This window comes from Rhamphochromis sp. 'chilingali' (assembly GCF_963969265.1).
Source record: "Rhamphochromis sp. 'chilingali' genome assembly, chromosome: 18".
In the NCBI taxonomy this organism is placed as follows: Eukaryota; Metazoa; Chordata; class Actinopteri; order Cichliformes; family Cichlidae; genus Rhamphochromis; species Rhamphochromis sp. 'chilingali'.
Window position 1 is genome coordinate 9,896,337 of NC_137945.1, and position 24,414 is coordinate 9,920,750.

The following is a 24,414-nucleotide window of genomic DNA, read 5'->3' on the forward strand; positions in this document are numbered from 1 at the left end:
CTTCTAGCCACTTAAGTTAACTTTTTATTTAATATAAGGAGCAATTCTATTTGCTTTCTTGCAGAGAAACACTTACAATTACAGCTGTGCAGCTGCAAAAATTGTAAGCCAACCAGTCAAGTTGCAGTTAACCTGGCCAAAGCTGATGTTTGCACTCTTGGATTTAAAATATCATCATGTCATCATCGTATCCATATCAGATTCAGAGTTCAGAGCCACAAACTATTGATCTACCCAAAAACCAGCCAAATACATTTGATTTGGAGTGTTGCTACAGGACAGCAAAAACTCCTTTATTTTTCTGTCTCACCATCTCACTAAGAAAACCTGTGCACAGGAACTGTTTTGTTTTTTTTTTTGGGGGGGGGGGGGGTTACTGACAAACTGGAAATTAATTATGTTGTGTCCTCCATTGTTCTACAGCTGATTCACTTTTTGGCCAAAACCCCCAACTGATACTTTGGCCCATTCAAATATATTTCAGCTGCTCAGTGACTCCAACCAGTGTGTGAGTTGATGAAGTTTGATGTTAAGATGTTATCCTACACTCACATACATACACTCACTGGCCACTTTGTCAGGTCATTGTCAAACACACATTACTAGTACTGGGCTGGACCCCGTTTTGCCTTCAGAACTGCCTTAATACTTCATCTCATAGATTCAACAAGTGGCTGGAAACACTCCTCAGAGAATCACATAGTTGCTCCAGATTGTTGGCAGCACATCCCAAAGGTGCTCTATTGGACTGAGATCTGGTGACTGTGGAGGCCCTATGACCACAGTGACAATGAGTTCACTGTGGTCATAGAAAGGATATGATTAGCAAAAGTACTCAAGGGGGCTGTGGTGTTTTAAATGATGCTTAGCTGGTACTAAGAGGATCAAATTATGGTAAGGAAATATCCCCCCCGCACCATTACACCACCAACAGTCTGAACTGTTGATACAAAGCAGGATGGATCCATCCTTTCGTGTTGTTTAGGCTTAGTTCTGACCCTAACAACCAAATGTTGCAGCAGAAATCAAGACTGGTCACATCAGACAACAGTTTTCCAATTTTCTATTGTCCAATTTGGAGAATAAAAAATGGCTTCAATTTCTAGTTCTTGGCTGACAGGAGTGGCACCCGTTGTGGTCTGCTGTTCCTGTAGCCTATCTGCTTCAACATTCAATGTGCACTTCTGCCTTTCCATCAGTTTGAAGTAGTTTGGACATTCTCCTCTGACACCAACAAGGCATTTTCACCCAGAGAACTGACCCTCACTGCATGTTTTCTCAGACCATTCTCCGTAAACTCTAGAGATGCTAGTTTGGAAAAAACCCAGGGGATTCCCAGTTATTTAACCATGTCACGTTCAAAGTCACTTAAATCACCTTTCTTCCTCATTCTCACGGTCAGTTTGAACTTCAGTAGCTCGTCTTGACCATACTGCATACTTAAATGCACCAAGTCTCTGCTGTCTCTCTTTCGCATCAGAAGGTTCCCGCTGGTTTCTATTTCACATCCAATGACTTTTTTATTCAGGTGACAGTTGATGTCAAGCCTGAGTGACTTTGAGTCACCGCAATGAAAAAAAAAAGAGGAACCGCTGAACAAACACTAAGAAAAGCGTTTCCATTTGCTGCAATGGCAATAATCCAAATTATAAACACCTGCGTTAAACTCGCATGTGGTCACTCTGCGTCTGTGCAGCAAGCCACACCACTCAGTCGCAGACACACACACACACACACATGTACAAACAACCGACCGTTCAGTTGAAAAGTTACACGGCCTCGTGTGACTCACCCAGATGGATACTCCTGACGCTTCCTCTGGAGCCTCATTACTGAGTGAGGAGACGAGTCTCACCATAAAGCAGCATAACGGCCTCCCACTAACAGGGCAGGCTGACAAACATCCTTCACTTACACACACACACACACACACACACACACACACACACACACACACACACACACACACACACAGTCTGCTACTAAATAGGAGGCTTTGATGACCAGTGTGCTGGTTTTAATGACCGTTTTACGCTCTTTAAACACACCTTCATCGACATAGTTAATGTTCTTTATTTCTACCTTCATCCTAATGAATGTTTAAGCAGCATTTCACTTTCAGGCTGTTTGCGTCTGTAATTTTTAGCTGCTGACTGTTCTTGGCGTGCAAGTTAACATTTTCTGTTTTTCTTTAATAAAGACTTTTACATTTCTTGATTGCCAGCATTTTCTTACTAATACTGCCATTAAAGTTCACTTTAATTACCAGCCCTGTTCACCAAGATTGACGTTTAGACATCTCACTTTTAAAATGTTTTAAAATTTACAATAAATTGACAGACAAACCCAAGACCATATCCTTCAATGGAAACTATTAAGCCAAAAAAAGTTGGGTGACGTTACCTTGGCTTTCAGTTCAAAAAGCTGTCTACAAACTGGACTATTTTATGTCCAGTTTTAAATATTTGTGGTTTAAAACAGGAGCCAAAATAAAAAATCATATTTTTATTGCTTATATTTCCCCCGTTTTGGTATCCCAAACACTTCTTTAGCATAAAACACACATAAAACCATCATCTTTTAGGCTGCTTTGTTGGTGAACTAGCCCTTTAAGTCTATATCCATAACCCTTCCACTGTCATCCCAACATGTCAAGCATCAATTCTGTAGCATTTAAAGCCCCAGAAATGTCTTCTTGGTGGCCGTTATCTCTTTTTCTGTGTTTCCCTGAGAAATATTTACAAAACTCGCTGACAACAGTGTGAAAAGCAAAAACATACATTGCTTAAAACTCCTGCCTCACCTGGCCTTATGTTGTTACGCTGTTTAATTTCCAATGAAGAAGAGAAGAATATGCAAAATGAATAACCCTCCAAAAATACGCGGACAAAACCCGTCCCTACCGTCTTTTTCTGTGTCTCCAGTTAAACTCGCACGAGGCTTTGCTACATCAGCTCACGCAGCAGGAGAATAGACGTGAATATGTAGACGTCAGTGAAAAGCTGTATCAACTCCCTTCCCCTCTCCTGCTCTCTCTGTCTGCCCTGCTGCGCTCTCACTTCTGCTTTGCTTGTCAATTCCCTACAGGATGTGTGTGTGTGCATGTGTGTGTGTGCATGTGTGTTAACATAAAACCACTTCCTGTGCTGTAAAACTGAAGCTGAGTAAGGGGCGGCCCAAAGGCTGTGACTTCCTTTCCTCATTGCTGTTGATGATAATTTTTTAAAAAGTCTATAAAATAGAGTGTATAAAGCAGAATGTGTATACTTGTATTACTTCCATTGTGGGGACCTGTTTACTAAATTGCCTTATGGGGACAAAACAGACCCCATAGTGCTAGTCATTTAATTTTAGACTGATTACTTGGTTTATTGTTACTGTGTGTCTCCAGGAAGTGAACATAAGTGACACAAACACAGCTGGGTGTGTGTGACTCACCTTGTCCACCTCCGAGTCCACGTCCATTGAGCGAGGCCTGAGCTTGATGGGCTGGTCTTTAAAGATATTACCAAAGCCAAATCCTCTGAGCTGACCCTAGGGGGTTTAAAGAGGTATAATGAAAAACAGCATTATCTTTTAAAGGAGCAGTCCAACCAAAATCATAAATAGGAAAGAAAAACAACAACAGCTTCCTTTGTGCTCATCCATTGACCCTGTAAAGTTTCATTTCTCCATCTATGACTCAGAATGTACTCAGAGTTACCACCCCTGCATCATAATCCTCGTCTGTTATGTCTGTCTGTATGCTTCCTCTGTTCCAGACATTTCTGTTGCCAAAATAAGGCCAGGTGCTAGGAACACTAGATCGGTTTGTGCTGCTGACTGATGTTATACCTTAATATGACCTTACATGAAGCTCATATTAATTCAATTGCAGTGTCTCCGTGTGGTATAAACCACAGCGAGTAAACAACATTTGGAATGCCTAGGAGAGTTTCCAGCTTTTCATGGGATCCTTTTCTTTTTTTATGGTTATTGTTCTGACTGTAACTTGAGTTGAGTAGTTTACCACTTTGCTTTGAACATGATACCATTTTTTTAGTGTTTAAATTACCAGAAAGTTGTAACATATTCCCATCTTTACCCTTCTTTTATCTTTCCCTTGAGCCATAGTTAATATGCTGAAATAAAAAAAATGGGAAGAAGATAAATTCATTCACTAAAAATTAGCTTGAGATATAATTTATGTTTAATTAAAATGGTCGCTATTAATTTTAACTCAACCTACAAATTTATGGACAAACTAGCTGTGGAGTGCTAATAATTAGCTTTATGCACTATCCAACCAAATCACTATAACCATCCTATATTATTTAGATGCCTCTCATGCCGACCAGCAGTCTCTGAGCAGTCAGAGGATGCGCATAGGATTATGGGAAGTACAGATTTTGTCATGCAGTCTTTGTAAAGATTCAGAATCTGCACTTTGTATTCCCCTGACCCCCAAAGACAGCAGGCTTTGAAAAAAAAAATGTGACCGTCCTGCCTACTTTTAATTTCATGGCTGACTTTATAGGGGAGGTCACCCCCCCAAGGAAGCTTGTAGTGTGATGAGGTAGCACTCAATGCACTGTATTTGACTGTATTTACCTTCTTGGGAGGGATTTCTGACCCTGTTTCTGACCGACTGTCCCCACCGTCGCTTTCACTGCTTGGGCTGTCCTTATCTACATACACACAAATAATGCACAACACATCTTAGTTTGTTGCAGCAATGCAAAAAGGGCTGATTTCATGAAATAATTAGAAGATTTGAAAATAAACAAATAAATCTTGTAATCAGAAGCAGTGATGGATTTTTTAAATTTAGATATGTCCCCACCCTCTGATTAGCTGTAACTCACTTGTGCGTCCACTGCGGTTCTCCTCCTGCGAGTCCAAAGAGGGCGTCTCTGAATCAGTGAGGATCTCTTTGGTGAAGTTGGAGGGAAACATTCCAGTCTTCCCATTAAGAACTCCCTCCCACCAGCCCTCCTCTACCTGAACATACACAGTTACACAACATGGACAACATGCACACGTTTATACACTCAGATATACAGTGGGGAAAAAAAGTATTTAGTCAGCCACTGATTGTGCAAGTTCCCCCACTTAAAATGACGACAGAGGTCAGTAATTTGCACCAGAGGTACACTTCAACTGTGAGAGACAGAATGTGGAAAAAAAATCCATGAATTCACATGGTAGGATTTGTAAAGAATTTATTCGTAAATTAGGGTGGCAAATAAGTATTTGGTCACCTCAAACATGGAAAATCTCTGGCTCTCACAGACCTGTAACGTCTTCTGTAAGACGCTTTTCTGTCCCCCACTCGTTACCTGTATGAATGGCACCTGTTTGAACTCATCATCTGTATAAAAGACACCTGTCCACAGCCTCAAACAGTCAGACTCCAAACTCCGCCATGGCCAAGACCAAAGAGCTCTCGAAGGACACCAGGAAAAGTATTGTAGACCTGCACCAGACTGGGAAGAGTGAATCTACAATAGGCAAGCAGCTTGGTGTGAAAAAATCAACTGTGGGAGCAATCATCAGAAAATGGAAGACATACAAGACCACTGATAATCTCCCTCGATCTGGGGCTCCACGCAAGATCTCATCCCCTGGGGTCAAAATGATCATGAGAACGGTGAGCAAAGATCCCAGAACCACACGGGGGGACCTGGTGAATGACCTGCAGAGAGCTGGGACCAAAGTAACAAAGGTCACCATCAGTAACACACTACAACGGCAGGGAATCAAATCCCGCAGTGCCAGACGTGTTCCGCTGCTGAAGCCAGTGCATGTCCAGGCCCGTCTGAAGTTTGCCAGAGAGCACATGGATGATACAGCAGAGGATTGGGAGAATGTCATGTGGTCAGATGAAACCAAAGTAGAACTTTTTGGTATAAACTCAACTCGTCGTGTTTGGAGGAAGAAGAATACTGAGTTGCATCCCAAGAACACCATACCTACTGTGAAGCATGGGGGTGGAAACATCATGCTATGGGGCTGTTTTTCTGCCAAGGGGACAGGACGACTGATCCGTGTTAAGGACAGAATGAATGGGGCCATGTATCGTGAGATTTTGAGCCAAAACCTCCTTCCATCAGTGAGAACTTTGAAGATGAAACGAGGCTGGGTCTTCCAACATGACAATGATCCAAAACACACCGCCCGGGCAACAAAGGAGTGGCTCCGTAAGAAGCATTTGAAAGTCCTGGAGTGGCCTAGCCAGTCTCCAGACCTCAACCCCATAGAAAATCTGTGGCGGGAGTTGAAAGTCCGTGTTGCTCGGCGACAGCCCCAAAACATCACTGCTCTCGAGAAGATCTGCATGGAGGAATGGGCCAAAATACCAGCTACTGTGTGTGCAAACCTGGTAAAGACCTATAGTAAACGTTTGACCTCTGTTATTGCCAACAAAGGTTATGTTACAAAGTATTGAGTTGTATTTTTGTTATTGACCAAATACTTATTTTCCACCCTGATTTACGGATAAATTCTTTACAAATCCTACCATGTGGATTCATGGATTTTATTTTCACATTCTGTCTCTCACAGTTGAAGTGTACCTCTGGTGCAAATTACTGACCTCTGTCATCATTTTAGGTGGGGGAACTTGCACAATCGGTGGCTGACTAAATACTTTTTTGCCCCACTGTACATAGATTTACTCCTTTAAATATAATTAGTGGAAAAAAACAATGTTCTTTACAAACAATAAAGCCTAAAAAAAGCTTTTTCGGAAATATAGGGCAGCGTTGTGGTGATCACCAAAGAATAAATAACTAATATATAAAGAAAACATGAGAATTTCAACATCTTAATTATTCAAAAGAACATAAATATATAAATGTACACGTTTAAAAGTAAAATTTAAATATTTTTTAAAAATACATACTATTTAAACATTTTATTTTATCAAATTTTTCTTTCTTGTTACACATTTGATGAAATAAAACTTCAGTTACTTGTATTTTCTTCCCGCATTTCATTTTTTAACATGGCAATTTAAAAATTTGACTTTACTTGAGTAGATATATTTTGCTAAATTTTCTTACTCTTTTTCAAAAGGGACAGGGACACACACACGATTTCTTTCTTTCAGTTTTTAAACCGTGAAGAAATGGCTACCAAGTACTCATAAATGTCTAATTCAGGGTGGAAGCCTGGAGTTTTCCTTGGTGTCTTATGGCAAATGTTTGGCTACAGCATAAAAAGGTTGCCAGTCCGTTGCCGCACTCATTACCCATTATTATAACTGGGAAGCTCATTCTTCTGAGAAAGCCCGAAAGCTCCAGAACTGCTATGTGGACCTTAATGTGAGATTGTCGTCTATAACCTAAAATGTTATTTTTATGCTATTTTGCATCCTTTTTTCTGGTTTTACATTGTAGGCTCATGATGTAGTTCTCACCTCTGCTATGATCTCAATCACATCTCCTATTTTCAGCTCCAGCTCATCTTCGTGTTGAGGAACGTAGCTAAACGCAGCCTTACATCTTCGTTTACGGATCTGCTCTCCTGCACAGCACACATACACACAGCCACCACAACCACATAAACAGAAAGAGAACATACACACACAGTTTATATGTAGACATATCTAAGACTTACATGTAACATAATGAGCTCACACGCTTATCTGTAATCAGTGCTTTACAGAGACTAAGCAGGTGTTACAGACTGATTAAAAGCCATCATGGCTGAAGCCTTTGATGGCGACCTTTGACCTTTTAGCTAGAGGGCAGCTTAACCATTACTGACACCAAGCACTTCATACTGGCCTTGCAGTTGTTTGTCTTACACTCATTACCCTGCTCATTACTCTTGACTCATCCTACAGCAGCTGGGGCATTAAGACATGACCCTGCGCCTTCTCTTTTGTCCACAAGGTGTCAGTCTTCTTCACCTTATATTTCGATGTGTAGCATATGTAGTATTTACAGAGGCTGGTTCAATAGATAGTGATTATAAAGAAGAGATGTGGAATCCAAGCAAAACAAGAGGAGCATATTAATCGAATGTGTACAACCATGTATTAAACTTAATACTGGTTCTTGGAGTAACGCCAATTGTTAACCTGAAAAAAAAAATGTTTAAAAGCTGCTATTTGTATCACACTCCTCCTTAATAGGACGAAAACACCCAGACTGAAATTGTATGGTCGTGCTGTGTATGCAATTATGTTTATGCTTCACATCTTCTTCTTCTCCTTCCCTCATTGTCTTGTTGCAGTTGTTTGGCAACTTTTTAAGATCTTTTATATCTCTTTGTCTCTACTTTGTCATTTTTAAGCTGTTTTGACTCAGCGTGAGTTTGAGATTCTTTTTTTGCTCATACTGTTTTCTTGTGGTCATTTCTTACAATAGCATCCTTTAGTTTTTGGTTATCACCATTATCACTGTGGTTTTTGTGTGATGCTTACTCTTACTTCCCGTCTTATTTTCAACAATTATATAATTCTTTAAAATAGGACGGGAAGTAAGAGTATCCCTGTGTATCCCTGCTGTCTTACTTCCCCTCTTTGTTATTTTCTTACACTCAGTATTGCCAGCTTCACTCTCATTAGCTTCACCTGTGTTCACTTAGTTTTCTGTATTTACAGCCCTCCTGATCTCCTTGTTGTTTGTTAGTTTGTTGAGTTTATCCACCACCTTCCTTGCCTGTCTGTGTGTCCTCTGTCAGTTTTCTTGTGCCTGGACAAATTGCCTGAATTTGGATTTTTTTCCCTGACACCTGGCCTTGTTTGGAATTCTGTTTGGATAATCCTGCTTGTGCACACCAGCGCCTTTTGTTCATTCGTTCATGTAATTCTGTCAAAACGTTTACCTGCCTCCCTTTATCCTGCATCTTTTGGCTCTATCTTATGAATGGAACTCCAGAGCATAACAATTTCTGAATGCATGTTTTAATTTTCCTTTGCCATAAATTTGCTCCTTTAGTCTAATTTGCAAGTCACTAAAAATTTAATTGATTGCCAAACAAAGTAATCCATCCATGACACTAATAGGCTAATTACCTATCCAGTGACTCCAATATAGATGCACACATACTACCCTGGAGCATATAGTGACTGTCTAGTATGTGTATACATGCTCAGCAGTGCTTGACCCAAATCTTTCCTCACATTAGCAGGATCTATATTTAGGCCTGAAGCCTTAAAGCTACTGAATGACCACAGTGTATGAATGTAGGAGACAGAGTCGAGTACCTTTCCTGCCTGGTCGTACGGTGGAGTCCAGCACGGGGCTAGCACTGCCGTTGGCGAGGTCAGGTCTGATTGTGCTTGCCTGTCCTCCATCCCTCTTCCCCTCCTTCTTTATCTCCTATAGAGAGAGGAGCACAGGTTAGAGAAATGTAGGTTACAGAGACATATACGATAAAAATAAGACCAGCCAGGATTTAATAAATGACAGTATTAAAGCATCTTTGTCTAAATGCCAGCTTTAAAAAAAAACATAATTACAGATTTTAACAGCCAAAAAAGAAAAAGCAATCCCATTTGTCAACAATAATTTTGCTTAATATGATGCAACCTAGTCTGGCTCAAGTAAAAACGCTTGTGATTCAGTGTAAATATCAAATTTATTATAGCTTTGTGTTTTTACGTATTCCAGACTGTCGCTTCACTCAAACGGAAAGACAAACAGCTTAAACAGACCGTGATGTCATGTACAGTCACTTGGGCATTTGCTAGGGATAAATTATGGGATGAAACATCGTCACGAGACATGATTTACCGCTGTGGTGCTCAACAGAAAAATGTGCTTGAATTATATTAGATTTTTGAACAAGTCTTAAAGTTTGGAAACAAAAAATACTGAACAAAAACACTCTTTCTTTTTTTTTTTACACACAACTTGTAGATGTTTCATGGTTTCTAGTTGCTAAGTTGTATTTATTGTTTATTGTTGACTTTCATTTGTTCACTAGTATTCTATGCGTTCACTGCCTCAGTCCTCCCCCCTCTTAAGTTCATTCACGTCTCTTCATTTCCTGGTTTTAGCTGTTATCTATTTCCTGGTTTACTTTAGTAGTTATTTGTCACTCGCCTCTTGCATTTAGTTTTACTTCCTCCTCTGTCCTGTTGCCCAAATTAGGTTCAGCTGCATACCGTTACTCTCCTGCACTCAAACCCTTGTGGATAAAGTGCTCTCTTCCCTTCAGTCTTTCTCACAGTGGCTGTGAATCCTCCCTGTGTGTCTCCCCATGTTTCCTCAGTGCTCTCTGGGATTTAATAAGTTGCCTTTTGGATATCTGTCTCTTTGCTTATGGACTTATGGCAACTGCTTACGGACACCTTGCCTTTTGTTAAATCTATCCACCTTCAGTGTATGCATTTTGGGTGCTATATCCTGCAATTTGTGGTACAAGGTTTGCAACTCTTCACTATTCTGCTTTGAACATTGAATGGTTAACGTAATGTACTGACAGATGCAGTGTCACAAGAAACTGGAATCTGCCTAAGTAAATAAAAGCCATTTAAATATAATACTATGACGCTTTTTCACTTTTTGCCTGTCACGTAGATGGCTCCATAGGCTGACACATTGAAATATTACCAGTTTCATACTAAGGTGAAGGAGACATCTTTCTTACTGTGGTAGCATCAAGAAGGGCAGACGGGCTTAAAGTTTGCCAGATCGAATATGTGGTGCGACCTGGTGACCCTGACTGTGTACCTGCACTTGCGCAGACACAAACAGAACACTACCCCCCCTCTTTCCCTGTGACTTTCACTCTCATAACAAATCACAAGACAGCACGCAAAACTAATCAGATAAGCCGAAGAGAGGCGAGCAGACCAATACGCCGACTGACAAAAAAATCAAGGAGACAAGGAGACGGCAAACGGGGAGATGCAGTAACCACAGCGATCCTGGGAAACTAGACGCAATGGTTCACATCTCCCCACCACATTCATCATGACACTGTTTCATAAGCTTTGGCCTGTGGCGAACGCAGCTCAGCGAAGCAGACGGGCCCGGGTACACTGACTCAGTCCAACCTCTCAGACACAATCTGGGTGTGCGTTGCCTGGTTTGGCGTGAAAGCCTTAATGAGCCTCTGAGATCCAAAAATATCAACATGAGAAGATGTTTCCTCGACAACAGCTGAAGCTTATCTGAGGCAAAAAAAGAGACATTTTTGAAATGAAATAGGATGGGGACTGAAAATGGTGGTGAAGATTTCTGTCTTGGTTTTCCAACTATAAAACACTATCTAGCACTCAGCAGAGAAAAGACTCTGGATCCCCATTGCTTAGAGGCCAATTAAAAAGTGGCGTGCGGCTTGTGTGCTTCTCTTTAAACAGGAAGTGGCTAATTAAAAAGTGAAGTACTGAACAAAAACTGTTCTCCAGACAGCAAAAGTTAAATATATATATGCATTTATATTTATAGGAACTCAAGGTGTATAAAGTTTTTTTCCATATCAAATATTCACAAAAATTTAAATTTTTCATGCCTGTAACTTTAATAACTTTTAGTTATTAAACTGAACCTCTTCACTGTGTGCTATTTTGAATTCTTGATTATCAACTAATATCACGTCCTTCTGTGTTGTACAAACCATCCAAGGAGTTTGTGCTTCAGTGAGGCACCCCTGTAGTTTGAGTACAGTTCAGCTGATACGTTAGCACAGCCATCTTTCATCTACGTAACTTTAAAGCTTCAAAATGTCAAGTCCAAAACTAGTGGGTAGCATCATGGTGGCTAGATCCATCTTTTATACTGTCTATGGTAAGTGCACTGTCAGCTCAACATATTCCTTGAACGTCCATCGACTTGTTTCATATTATCCTTTTATAAATAAGACATTCAACTCAGGAGCAGCTGTTAAACCTCAGACTTCCTGCTCTGCTGTCTGTTTCTTATTCAGCTGAACTACAGAGCGAGCACAGCTTTATAATAATGCCCTCCGATGGCAGAGAAGAAATGTTCAAAGACATCTTAAATATTTTCTTTCCCTGTGTTTCTTAAATCTTTCTTTCATTTTGCTTTTTCACTTAACTTATCTTTTGTACTTTCTCTTTTCCTAAGCACTTGCAAATGTTCTTCGTGGTACAATACACAACCAATGCACATGCTACAGCATTAGAGTGGTTATTTTTTTTCCCATTTGTCATAGATCATAGTCAAAACAAAACACTAAAACACACAAGTGTCTTAAACCTGCTTTCTGAAAACCACCAGGTGACGATGGGAAAACGCCTTTTTGTTTTGACCTCTGTAAACACTTTCCTGCTGAATTTACAGTCTCGATCACTCATTTTTGGCCATAAATGGATGTGGAATAATTATTGTCATTAAAAATTCTCCTTGGCTAAAAGCAAGTTCGTATGTGGTCTCACAGCATCCCTCACTTTTTTGGGGAAATGAAAACACTAATCAAAAAGGGACTTCTAAAACCAATCACTGACATCACACTACCTCCATCCATCTTTTACTGTATATGTAATTTAATCATGTGACTACCAACATGTGATACAAGATGTCTCCACTAAGTGCATTATTGTCTGGTGACAAGCAGAAGTGTTTTGTTTTTCCCCAAGTTTCCCCAAGTGCTTGCAAAGGGGGTTATTTGACTATTGTGGGGTTTTCTCTGTATTATTGTTGGGTCTTTACCTTATAATATAAAGTGCCTTGAGGTGGCTGCTGTTGTGATTTTAGTACTATATAAGTAAAAGTGAACTGAATATAGTGCTTTAAACATTTAACCCTTTTGTGATACAATAAATATGGAAAAATGTAGTTCTGAACTTATTTCAGCCCTGCGCTTGCCTTGTTTTTTGATGCCCATCTCAGGGTATTGAATTTTCTGTTAAGTTCAACAGCAAACAAATGAGACAGCAGTTCCATGTAGATAAAATATAAATGGATAGATGGAATTATTGTAGTGGTTTATAGTAAACAGTAAAAGATGAATGTAACACCAGTCCGTGTATATGGAGAAGACATAGTGTGGCTGTCTTCTAATGACAATTTAATGACCAAATTACTTGTTAATCAATCATCGATAGATCAATATTTCTTGGTCTGTCCGCCTGAACCTTTTCATCAACATCAGTTTTTGCTGTCATACTCCAACCAAATTTGACCTTGGAGATAACGCTGTGGTTTCCTGGGTAAATTCTTATCAGAGCTTAATTTGGATAATCTATGCAATATAAAAATAAGAAAAAGTTTCCTCATTGCACAAGAGCCATAGAAACTGAATGAAATGGCAGCAGTTAAAATCATTTGACTTTATCATAACGGAGAAAGCACCGTGTTATTTATATGCAATGATATTCTATCGTAGATTCAGTTGTTAACATTGCATAATTTGTCAAATCACTCAGCTTAGCCCTGCAAATGGAGCTTTAATTCCATGTGAAGTAGATGTATTTGGATAGAAACAGAAAAGTAGAATTCCTGGCTTCATCAGCTGTGATCATTCAGTCATGATCGCACCTAGCCTAACGTCAGCCACTGAGCTAGCAAACCTAGTTAGCAACAACGTTTGAAGTGAAATAAGAGAGTTATGGTGGCTCACTACCAAATTAAAGACACTGGAATAAAAAAAAGTTTGTCACAGCCAACACATTGCCATTTGTTAAGTAGGCTAATGCAGTGTTAATGTAGACCCACTTAAAAAGATATTGATTCTGCGGGCAGGCGCTGCAGCCTCCTCCTCTGATTTTAAAGATTATGTGTCCTGCAGGGAAAAAAACCCTCACGCATATTCATTCAGAAACATGCGTACACAGACACGAGTGCCCATAGACTGACTGGTGAAAATAAAACACTTAGGCTGGAGACACTGCATAAGCCAACCTACGCAAAAACCCACAGCAGGCATTCTTTAGCCTACAGCTTCTATTTGGTATATATGTGAAAGGAGAGAGAGCAGCTTCTAGCAGCTACTAGCAGCTTCATGAAATGCTATAAAGGGATTAAACAAAAATAGAAAATGTCTTTTTTTTTTAATTCAGGGTCATTGTTTAGATAATCATTATGTTTGGAGATGGAAATCCTGGAAAAAGCTAACTCTCCTGTTTGTCTTTTTTTATGACTCCATTCATGCGCGACTGCAATTTTGTCCTGGGGGATATGGAGGTAACCCAGAGAAAAAGGAAATCCATCTGAAAAGAGGAAGAGAGCGTGATTCATCATATCTGAACAGGAAACACCTGCACAATGTACACTACTGTGTTTGCGTGTGTTAGTTGGTAATGTTTAAAAGCCTTACGGCAGCTATGTGTTTTACCCTGAAGTGCTTGAATGCTCAACACTGCTGTGTGTGTCCCCTGTCACCAGACCTCTGACCTTTTCTCTTCACAGATAATACAAAACAATGCACTGAAGCACCCGCTGCTTAGTGGGTGTTCAGAACAGTCTGATGTACAGAGGAGGGAGGAATGGGGAAACAGAGCTAGTGCTTGTAAAATTATTGTGAAATGAGAAGCAGAAGAGTGGTGCAAAATTATATTTTCCCTTGCTTTATACACTCTGTCCTTATTTCACAACTCTGTCCAGGGGTCAGAATGAAATAGTCACTTCAGAAATATCTGAAACCCCCTTAAGCTTAAGAACACTTTATTGTGCTAAGGATAAAAGTCAAGCGCCTACAATTAGTCCAAAAATGCAGCAGCACGCCTCTTAACCGGCACTAGAAGGCATGAGCACGTCACCCCTATCCTCACTAACTTACACTGGCTGTCCGTCAAATATCGCATTGATTTCAAAATCCTTCTGCTCACTTTTAAAATTCTAAATAACCTGGCCCCTAGCTACCTAACTGATCTCCTTGATCTGTACAACACAAAGAGAGCACTAAAATCCTCCAGCCAGCTGCTCCTAATGCAACCAAGGTCTTGTTTAAAAACCAGAGGTGACTATGCTTTTGCCATTGCCGCTCCTAGACTCTGGAATAATCACACAGTTGATATCCGTACATCGGAATCAAATCTATCGTTCAAATCACGCTTAAAAACACACCTGTTCAACTTAGCTTTTGAAGCAAAGAAGTTTGACTTTCATTCGGCCTGCACTACACCATGTAAGGTAATTTTAATTGTAACTGTACTATTTGTTCCTTGTTCTGCCCCCATTGCGGTTTTATTGTGAAGCACTTTGATGTACGCTAGTCTTTTAAATGTGCTATAGAAATAAATTTTGACTTGACTTGAAGCATGCCACCTTAGCTGTTGGACAGATGGCCTCACATTTGACTATATAGAAGATAAAGAAGAGTTGATGGTCGACTCAATGACTGGAGGGTTTGCATATCCTGTACCCATCCACCACTGTGCTTGACAGCTGGTCAAACACACTGAACATTAATCTGACCCCAAGGTCTGACCTTTGGGTGACACTTCTGCGATGTTCACCCCTGGTAGCATTGTGTTAACACACACTTGAGTTCTCCATAGGTGGTCACCTAGTTGATGATCACTTATTCAAATGCATTTGAACAGCAGCACATGGCTTTTAATTCCTATCGAAGCAATAAGGATGTTCTTAGTGTTTCACGTGTTTCACAGGACGGTATTTTCATGGTTTTTTGTAACTAAGCAGTAGAGTAATTAGTAATCATGTCATACAATGCTTAAACACATGCAACGTTCATTTTATTAATAAAAGTCTGGGCGTTAATGTCTTCTCTGTCTAAAGTAAATGCTGGAAAGACAAACATTCACTTTCACTCCCAAAGCCTTTCATGTCAGATCAGAGCATGTGATACTGATTTTCAATATGTGCCTGTCCAATGAACAGAGGTCACACGGCTACAGCATTTCCCATAAACAGGATGTCCTCCACCTCTGCTAAGAGTCTGTGAGGATGTTGATGATGAGGATATCAACGACTTGTTTTCTTGGAGGGAAAAGGCTGCAGCAAAAAGAAGATAAATCTAAAAAGAAAATGCAACTGAGTCATTATTATTAATATCATCTAAAGAATTCAACTTCATTAACAAGTTTCAGAATATAGAGTGTGTTAGCCTGAGCCGAGCCAGACAAAAACATCCAAAGCTGAAAAACGCAAAAATCAGGATTACAGTGAGTTATCTTTCCCGGTTGTTGTCAGCCGCAATGACGCGTGCATACAATTACTTCCTGTCACCGCTCTTAAACCTGTGTGTCCACATCCTCCACTTCCTTACACACAGATCTTCACATACACACACATTCCTCCACATGGCAAAGCTTAGAGTCACTTATTCCCATAACTGCAGTCTTGTGACAGACCAGTTTGGTATTACTGGATTACTCACAGCCTCACTCTGTCACACTCTCTCAAACACACACACACAACATCCACGCGAAGCCTCTGGAGGCCCATTGTCCGGCTCTCTGACAGTGAATGCGAGCGCTGACGTTCAGTCAGCACAAATGAAGCCTGACTGCACAGAGAACAGCCTGACAATAGATGCACTTCTTTGCTGAGTCCTGTTACCCTTGGTTTGTAGCACTTTTCTACTTCCTCTCATGAGACTGTGAGCAAGGTACTTCCTTCTTATTGTCACCACACACTGACTATTTTACACACCAGAAACTTTTTGTGAGAATTTCCTCATTCCTGAATCATATACCTACAACTGTGTTTGATCTATTCCGATCACCGAGCCAACAAACTCAAAGTAGAAGACCTCGGAGCAGAAGCTGGCTCGCAGGCACATTTTCCACCACAGAAAAAGCAGATGACGCTAGTCTTTTAAAAGTTTTCTGACAAATATTTGTTGTTCCAGACAGTGAGAATGTCCAAAGCAATATCTTCAGCTGCCTCGTTTCATCCGAGCAGTGGTTGCAAAACAGAAAGATTTACCATCATAAATGAAAACCTGACATTCACATTTTTGAGATACTTGAATTTATTTGATTTGTTGCGCCAGGGGAACTTTGTGATCGCCAATAAACTTTCTCACTTTCAACCTGGTGAGGTCTGAAGATATTTGTAACCGTGAAACCTGACCTCTGTGGCCACGCTACACTGAATCATACGCATAGCTTGCCATTTTGCTTTCAACTACCCTCTCAGACCCCATTGTGGTTGTTGGGTAGACCTGGAAGCTCTGCTGCTAGTGGCTGAGCTGTGTCTAACATATCAGCTGCCTGTCATCAATCAGACAATAAGAGAACAGAATAACATCAGTAACTTTTTAAACTATTTTTAAATAACTTTTACAATAAAAGTCTAATTCATTCGTTAACTAATCATTTTAACTCCCAATAACAGTAAACAACTAAACAGTTTTACTGTTACTTTGTTTTAAATGGGCGATTGTGGCTCAAGAGTGGCAGTTCGTCTTGTAATCGGAAGGTTGCCGGTTCAAGCCCCGGCTCGGACAGTCTCGGTCATTGTGTCCTTGGGCAAGACACTTCACCCGTTGCCTACTGGTGGTGGTCAGAGGGCCCGGTGGTGCCAGTGTCTGGCAGCCTCGCCTCTGTCAGTGCGCCCCAGGGTGGCTGTGGCTACAATGTAGCTTACCATCACCAGTGTGTGAATGGGTGAATGACTGAACGTGTAAAGCGCTTTGGGGCCCTTAGGGACCAAGTAAAGCTCTATACAAATACAGGCCATTTACCATTTAAATCCATTTCTCAGTACATCACTTCAATCCCCAACTCCAGTTAATTAGTTTTAATCAATGGGGGGAGATTGGTAATTGTAAACCAAACACAAAGAAACTCTCTTTAAATTTACTATTACCAGAAAACACTGCATGCACAACATTGTTATCACTGCCACCATGCTACGACTGACTGAAGAAGACTAAAGTGTGTTGGATGCTGGCATGATTGCCCATCAGAGCACATTCCCAGACCCAAACATTCCTACACTGCCTACACACACACTGCCAGAGTAGCACAGTCATTCCCTGGCCAGAATTTAATCCTAATATGCCTCCTACTGAATACACCTGGGACATGCTGGTTCATCTGAGGCAGTAACAACTAATGACCACTGCACATCTGCAAGGAATGGAGAGAATTTCCTAACAACAGATCCGGATTTGTGCAATCCAAGCGGAGAAGCCAGAGGAGGCCATATATCATCGTGAACATCTTGAGAGAAATCCTACAAACCAGAGTGGATGATGACTTTTAGGCCATTCAAATTTCTCCAAACACTGAGTGAAGCCAACGCTTATTGAGGCTACTTGAGCTCAGAGGCAAATATCACAAGACTGAAATGTGTGTTTGTAAACACCTGAATGGAAGTGAATATATTAGATGAAGATGAATGAAGAAATGATATAGATTCAAAGTGTCAGCTGCAAGAGATCTTGATTTATGTTACTTTATTACTTCCTCTGCTTTTCTGATTGCATTGTCTGTTGCAGATAACAACGCAATCTGTGAAGTAACACTTTGGGATTACAGAACAGTTGCAAAAGTTTACTGGTTTAATCCAAACAACAGACACTCCCTGCATGCTATTTTTTGACATTCAGTCTGGGGATGAATTACATTTATTTCACTGCTTCCGCTTCAGTGGTGAGAATGAGTGTTAGCTGAATGGTTTGATGGTGAGCATGAAAAATGATGTGACTCATACGCTAAGCAGATCTGCACTCCACCGCCATCCCGAAAATCCTTTGTTGAGACATTTTCTGCTGGCTTTCCTGTTCATTTGTCATCACTCAGTATTTTGTATGTGAAACCAATATTATCGTTTTCTAAATATAAGGTAGAAGCAAATTCTAACCACACGCTCCATCTTATTTCTTAGCTTGACCTAACCTTATGTCTAATTTTAGATTACTTCACTTTACAAAGAGTATAATGTTGCAGAAATGTCGAGTGTGTGTTCAGCTGCCCAAAAATAGCAACACAAACAAACACCCAAAACCCGCCACAGCTACATGTCTGCTCCGCTGCTATTGGTGGAGGGTCTCATGTGGGTTTCCAAAGTCTTTCAGGATGAGGGAAGAAGACATCTAGGTGGCGGGGACTGTTTGCAGTTACTCACCCTGACAAAGTTATCGGGGAACAGCCCCCTGCGTCCACCCAGCTCGCCCTCCCACCATCCTCCTTCATCTCGCCGTATGTTCACGATGATGTCACCCGCCGTCAGGCTCAACTCATCGTCCTGCTGAGCCTCATAATCAAACTCCACCACGGCTTCCACTGTGTGCAGAGGGCAAAAGAGAGAGTTGAAGATCAAATCACACTGCAGAGACACCACACTGTTCTATAATTTGTCTCTGCTCCAGTCATTTCGATGATTATCAAGGTTTTCTTTATTAATTGAAAGTGAAAGCAGAACACAAATCTTTGAATTTGACTCCAAAACACTTGTTCATTCCCTGGGAGGGGAAAAAAGGGACTCGCCAATTAAAGGTGTCCTGTAGCATTTAGTTGTTAACAAACCAAAGTGTGTGTGTGTGTGCTTCTGAAACACCGAATGCAAATCGAGCTGCTTTTGCATTTTAAAAACCTGCATTGTTTATCCCCTTTATCATCCTTTCCTTTGCCAGTCGCTGCTTTTCTGCCGACACAAACTGTTTGTGCGGGCCACCTGTCCTCGCCACAAATACCTCACAAACAAACAAAATTTATTCAGGAAATGTCGAACACATCTGTCACTATCTTCTCACTGTCAGGAACATAAAAGCCGGAATAAAAAATATAAAGCGCTCTCACTCACACATTGCATGTACGTGGCTTACCACATAGCGACACCACAAACTGAAAACGCAGCAGTATTTCTCGGTAAATACATTTTACAGAAAGTGCAGAAAACGTTGCATATTCAGTTTTTACATATGCTGAAATAGCTTTTCGCAAATACGCCACATTTAAGCATTTTAAATTACACTTTTGGCTAATTTTAACCTATCTGGACGTAGCTTTCCACTCTCCTTCTTTGGATAGGTCTTGGACAGGAATTGGATAGAAAGAGTGATTTTACACATAGAAATTACTATAAGAGACAGCTTGTGGCCTAAAACAATGTTGAAACAGTAAAAATCAGTGGCCACTATAACCAAAAATCACTGGTCTGCACATGAGAAGCTAAGACGAATGGAAACCAAGATGCAAACATGAAAAACATCTTACAAGACAACAGTTTGGTGTTTTGCTTCACAAGATCTTGTTAAATCTCCTAAATAAAATAATTTCAAATCACGATATCTTGTTTCCTGCGACTCCTTCAGCACGCATACACCAGAAGGAGAGCAATCTACAGCTTCACACTCACAAACAAACCCCCACACAGATGAATATGTAGCCTGATTAGGTCTAGTGCCCCAAAATAGATATCCCCATTGCAATCAGGACACTGGCTGTTCAAGGCAGCTAATATCTGTTTTTATGTCTATACTCACTAAATGTTTAAAATGAGTCATGTAAAAATGACCGAAAGCTGAGGCTACTTATTTCCCAAAAGAAGTGGAGAGTAAAAAGTCAGCATGACCCATCCAGCCACAATAGCCAAAAGTGAGGCGAAAAAAAAACACGCACACACTTTAAGTTAGTGTTCTTCGCTTTTTTTAGACCTTTACTTTGGCTTGCAAGTTCTTCCTTGTGGGTATAAAAATGGTCAAAAAGTTCCCGCACAGTTCTGCTCGGTGTCCTGTAAACACTTCAGATGAACCCTCCTGCAGATGACTCAAAAGTAACTCGAAGACAGTAATTATTCCCTTTGAGTCAGTGGGGGTGTTTTAATTTGAGCAAGAGGGAAGTGGAGAAAAAAAATTCCTGCAGCCTCTAACAAAATTGTGTCCTACCAAACCTCTTGTGCTAATTGGACAAAATCTAAAAGTAAGTAAGTAAAACTTCCCTATATGGCACAGCAAAAAATCAAACAGTGCTTCACAATAAAACACAAAAATTTAAAATATAACATATCAAAACAATGTAAAGCAACGGCATATAAGATAAAATAAACACGAAACCTAAGATCCTTCAGATTTTAAGATCGGAGCTTCCTGTCAGCTTTAGAGTTCCTTTTAAACCTACTGCTTTAACCTTTAAAGCTTTGAATGGTGAGGACCTCAGTATATCTCAGAGCTTTTATTGGTCTACTCTTCCAGCTGATCCCTTTAGTCTTCGGAGCAGAGGTTACTGCTGGTGCATCGTACTCATTTTAAAACAAACACAGAGATTGGGCCTTTGGGGCCGTAGCTCCAAACTGTACTACAAATTATTCTCATCTCTTTGTTTCATTGATTCAGATAAGTTATTAAAAGCTGATTTTAAAAAATTATTGGTTTTATTGTTTGTTTTTTTCTCTTGGTGTCCATCAAAAGTGCTTTACAAGTAAGCTTTACTTTACTCACTTAATGTGCTAATTAGACAAAAACTATATAAACTATATATTACCCAGTTCTGGAAACTAATATGTATCACAGCTGTTTGGTCCACTGTCCACCTTACACAGTTTCCAAAGGTAAAGTTGATACAACACAGGAAGTTCTACCACTCAACAGATTTAAACATGACTGAATCTTATAAGCTACATAACCTTGATGACTCGTATACTTCAGTGCCATACTGTTACATCCTTGTAATGTATATCCACTGAAGGGTTTTGTTTGAGGTTTTTGAGGCTTTTTGTTCTCACCACCCCATTAAAGAAATCTTGAAAAAAAAAACACGCCTGTGCTGTGCACTGACAGGAAGCACTCAGATGTCAAGATATAAATAAGTCGAAATGCACGGCATACTGAAGACTGTAATATGGCAAAATATCTTTTACCCAATTCTCTGAGATCGTTAACTTTGAAACAGTAACATAAAAACATATAACACACACACTATGTTAGTTTCCTCAAAGCATCTAACACACTACCTCACACTTTCACACACTCAGAAGCATCTTGTGACTGCCTGTGCAGCTGTTAATACTTGTAAAAAATGCACTTATGTGTCATATCACATTTTGCTTATTAAGGCCAGCTCTCTACACACACTTACCCACACACGCACCGGCTGCTGAGGCCTAAACCGTGTAGGCAGCAAACTGAGGGGATGCAATAGGGGAGTTTCAGGGGTTCGGTAACCATGGGAACAAGAGTATAAGGGGGTTGCTATGACTCAGAAGGACTGCACCCCCCCAACACCCTCTTTCACACACACACACACACATATATATATATATAGCATTAAATGCATAAAAGGTTTACACCAGACCAACTAAGACACTTCTTTTGCCGAGTGGAAGGTCAGGGTGTGACTGAGAGGAAGGAGGAAGGCATCCACGAGACACAACAGACGACTGTAGTCCAAGTTGGTCTGCTGCTCAGATGGGGGGATATGATTCTGGCTTGAGGTAGCTCTACAGATTAGTCGCAGCTGAGACAGCGACGTGGACGTGTTTTTCTTTTACTAATCTCAGCTGTAATGTTTGTGGGGAAGTGGCAGGTTGTTCAGTAAGGAGAAGTGCGCTCTGTGAGTTGATAGCTCATGGCAGTTGTCTTGCAAACTGCATTACAGTAGAACTGAGTGGCAGAACAGGGCAAGGCACTGCAGTACACCCACCAAGCCCCGCTGAAGAGGGCGACAGCTTGTGGCTCTGCACATCACCGAGTGCAAAGATGGGTGCAAGTTAAAAGTGACACAACGTTAACGCCAAATGGGCTCCGAGGAAGAGCCGTCACATGTGAAGCTATGCAGAAAGAGCAGAGTCCTCCAGTGGAGATATGAGCTTACAAAGCAAACAGCCTGGATTGATTATCTGTGGCACACAGAAAACTGCACGACAGCAGCTGAGGTGCAAAGGAGATCACTCAGTCCCGCGTACAGGGCTTAACTCAGTTAAGTCCAATTCAGGCAGCTGTATACCTGCACACTGACATCCCTGCGTACACACAGAGCTAGAGGAAGTTATCTGCTGGGATTTGAGTCCCCACCGTGTTGAAAGGGAAACAACTTTAACTTGATAAAATTAAATACGTACGCATATTATTGAAGGGTGGAAACACTCCATAATTGAGCAATCTGAGGGGACATTTGGAATAACAAAAAAAATCTGAATGTAATGCAGTACAAAAAAGCCTTGATGTAGCAGCAAAGGAAGCAGATTCAAGTTCAAGATTTCCTTAATGATCTTTACACAAAGATAGATTGTATAAGACACTTTTGATTTGCTACACACAGATGAAAATAAAGATAACTGAATTATTAATTAAGTTGTTTTAAAAAAAAAAAGACTATTTCCGTATTGAAGTGTGGGAGGTGAATTCAGCAGTCTCAAAGCACGGGGATAGAAACCGCTCCGAAGTCTGGTGTTTCGGCAGCGGATACTTGTGTTTCACTTGCCAGATGGCGGCAGGGTAAACAGGCTGTGGCTGTGGATGTGGCGGGTTTTGTCTTCGGCTCCCTTTGTCTTGTTTATACAAAAGCTGAGTGCTTAACGATACATTAATTATCCCACTCCTCACTCCTTAAACATTATCCATTTATAATCCCCCTCTTCTGTGTGTTTGTGTGTGTGGTTTGCCTTCTTTCCTTCTTTTTTTACTACAGGTCTTTGTGTGGTTGTGTCTTGATTACGGTCCACTGTTACGGCCTACCTCGTGATCCCATGTTCGGCTCTTGTCTTTTATTTTTTTAGCACATAAAAAAGAAAGGGGGAAGAAGATATTTTTCTCACGTACACAAACTTACACACACACACACACACACACACACACACACACACACACACACACACACACACACACACACACATACCAATCAGAGAGAAGTGCCTTACCCACCATCCTTTTACTCCCTTTTTCTGTCTTTTATTTCATCTTTTTTTATCTTTGGCTATGCCTTTTTGTTTTGTTCATACAATTTCACCATTTTGCTTGCATATGCAAGCAAAATGGTGAAATTGTTTGTTGTTTTGTTGAGGAACTTCAGGGTCTGAACTAGCTTAAGTCCTGATCACCAATTAGCCCAGTCGGAACTTGCAGACGTTATCCTGAACTGGGCCTGTTGACGGACTCGGACAGGAAACAGTGAAAAAGGAAAGAGAGATGAGGTAAGAAGGTGTAATAGGGAAATTCACTAAATTAAATATATTGTTCCAGTTGTCACTCACAGTCTAATAATGTTTATTCCTTATTATTGTGCAAACTCTATTAAGAAACCCATCAAAAAACCACACTGCTACTCTGGATCACACAGTCCTTCAGTACCACAAACACATTCTTTATGCACCGCCCTCTGTGCTAAATCCGTGGCACTAAAAGGACCCAGCAAAGCTACTGTTTATTCCCATTAGAGTAACACATCATTGGTTTGGGTATTTAGATATGTAAACACCAAAACACCAAAACCAAAAGAATACAGGCAGCTGCAGGGGGTATTTTAGTTAAAGAGCCCATTAGGAGTCGCCTTGTTTGACCTCTGGATGGCATGCTGAGATGTGAGGAGGATTGAGATAGCAAGGACATGTTTCAAATGTCGGCAATGACTTGTAAAGATAACATATTAAGATAAAAATTCCT

At 40.6% G+C, this 24,414-nt stretch overlaps 1 protein-coding gene across 2 annotated transcripts in view; it reads right to left on the reverse strand.

The window, feature by feature from the left end:
- Positions 1-24,414, reverse strand: part of sh3kbp1 (SH3-domain kinase binding protein 1) — a 48,186-nt gene that overhangs the window by 18,524 nt on the left and 5,248 nt on the right. For both annotated transcript variants that reach the window (XM_080865347.1, XM_080865346.1), the window contains exons 2-7: positions 18,942-19,099; positions 9,197-9,311; positions 7,400-7,506; positions 4,845-4,980; positions 4,591-4,667; positions 3,439-3,534 (exon numbers count right to left, since the gene is read on the reverse strand). In XM_080865347.1, coding sequence (XP_080721473.1) covers positions 3,439-3,534; positions 4,591-4,667; positions 4,845-4,980; positions 7,400-7,506; positions 9,197-9,311; positions 18,942-19,099 — 689 coding nt within the window. The remainder of the gene's footprint in view (positions 1-3,438; positions 3,535-4,590; positions 4,668-4,844; positions 4,981-7,399; positions 7,507-9,196; positions 9,312-18,941; positions 19,100-24,414) is intronic.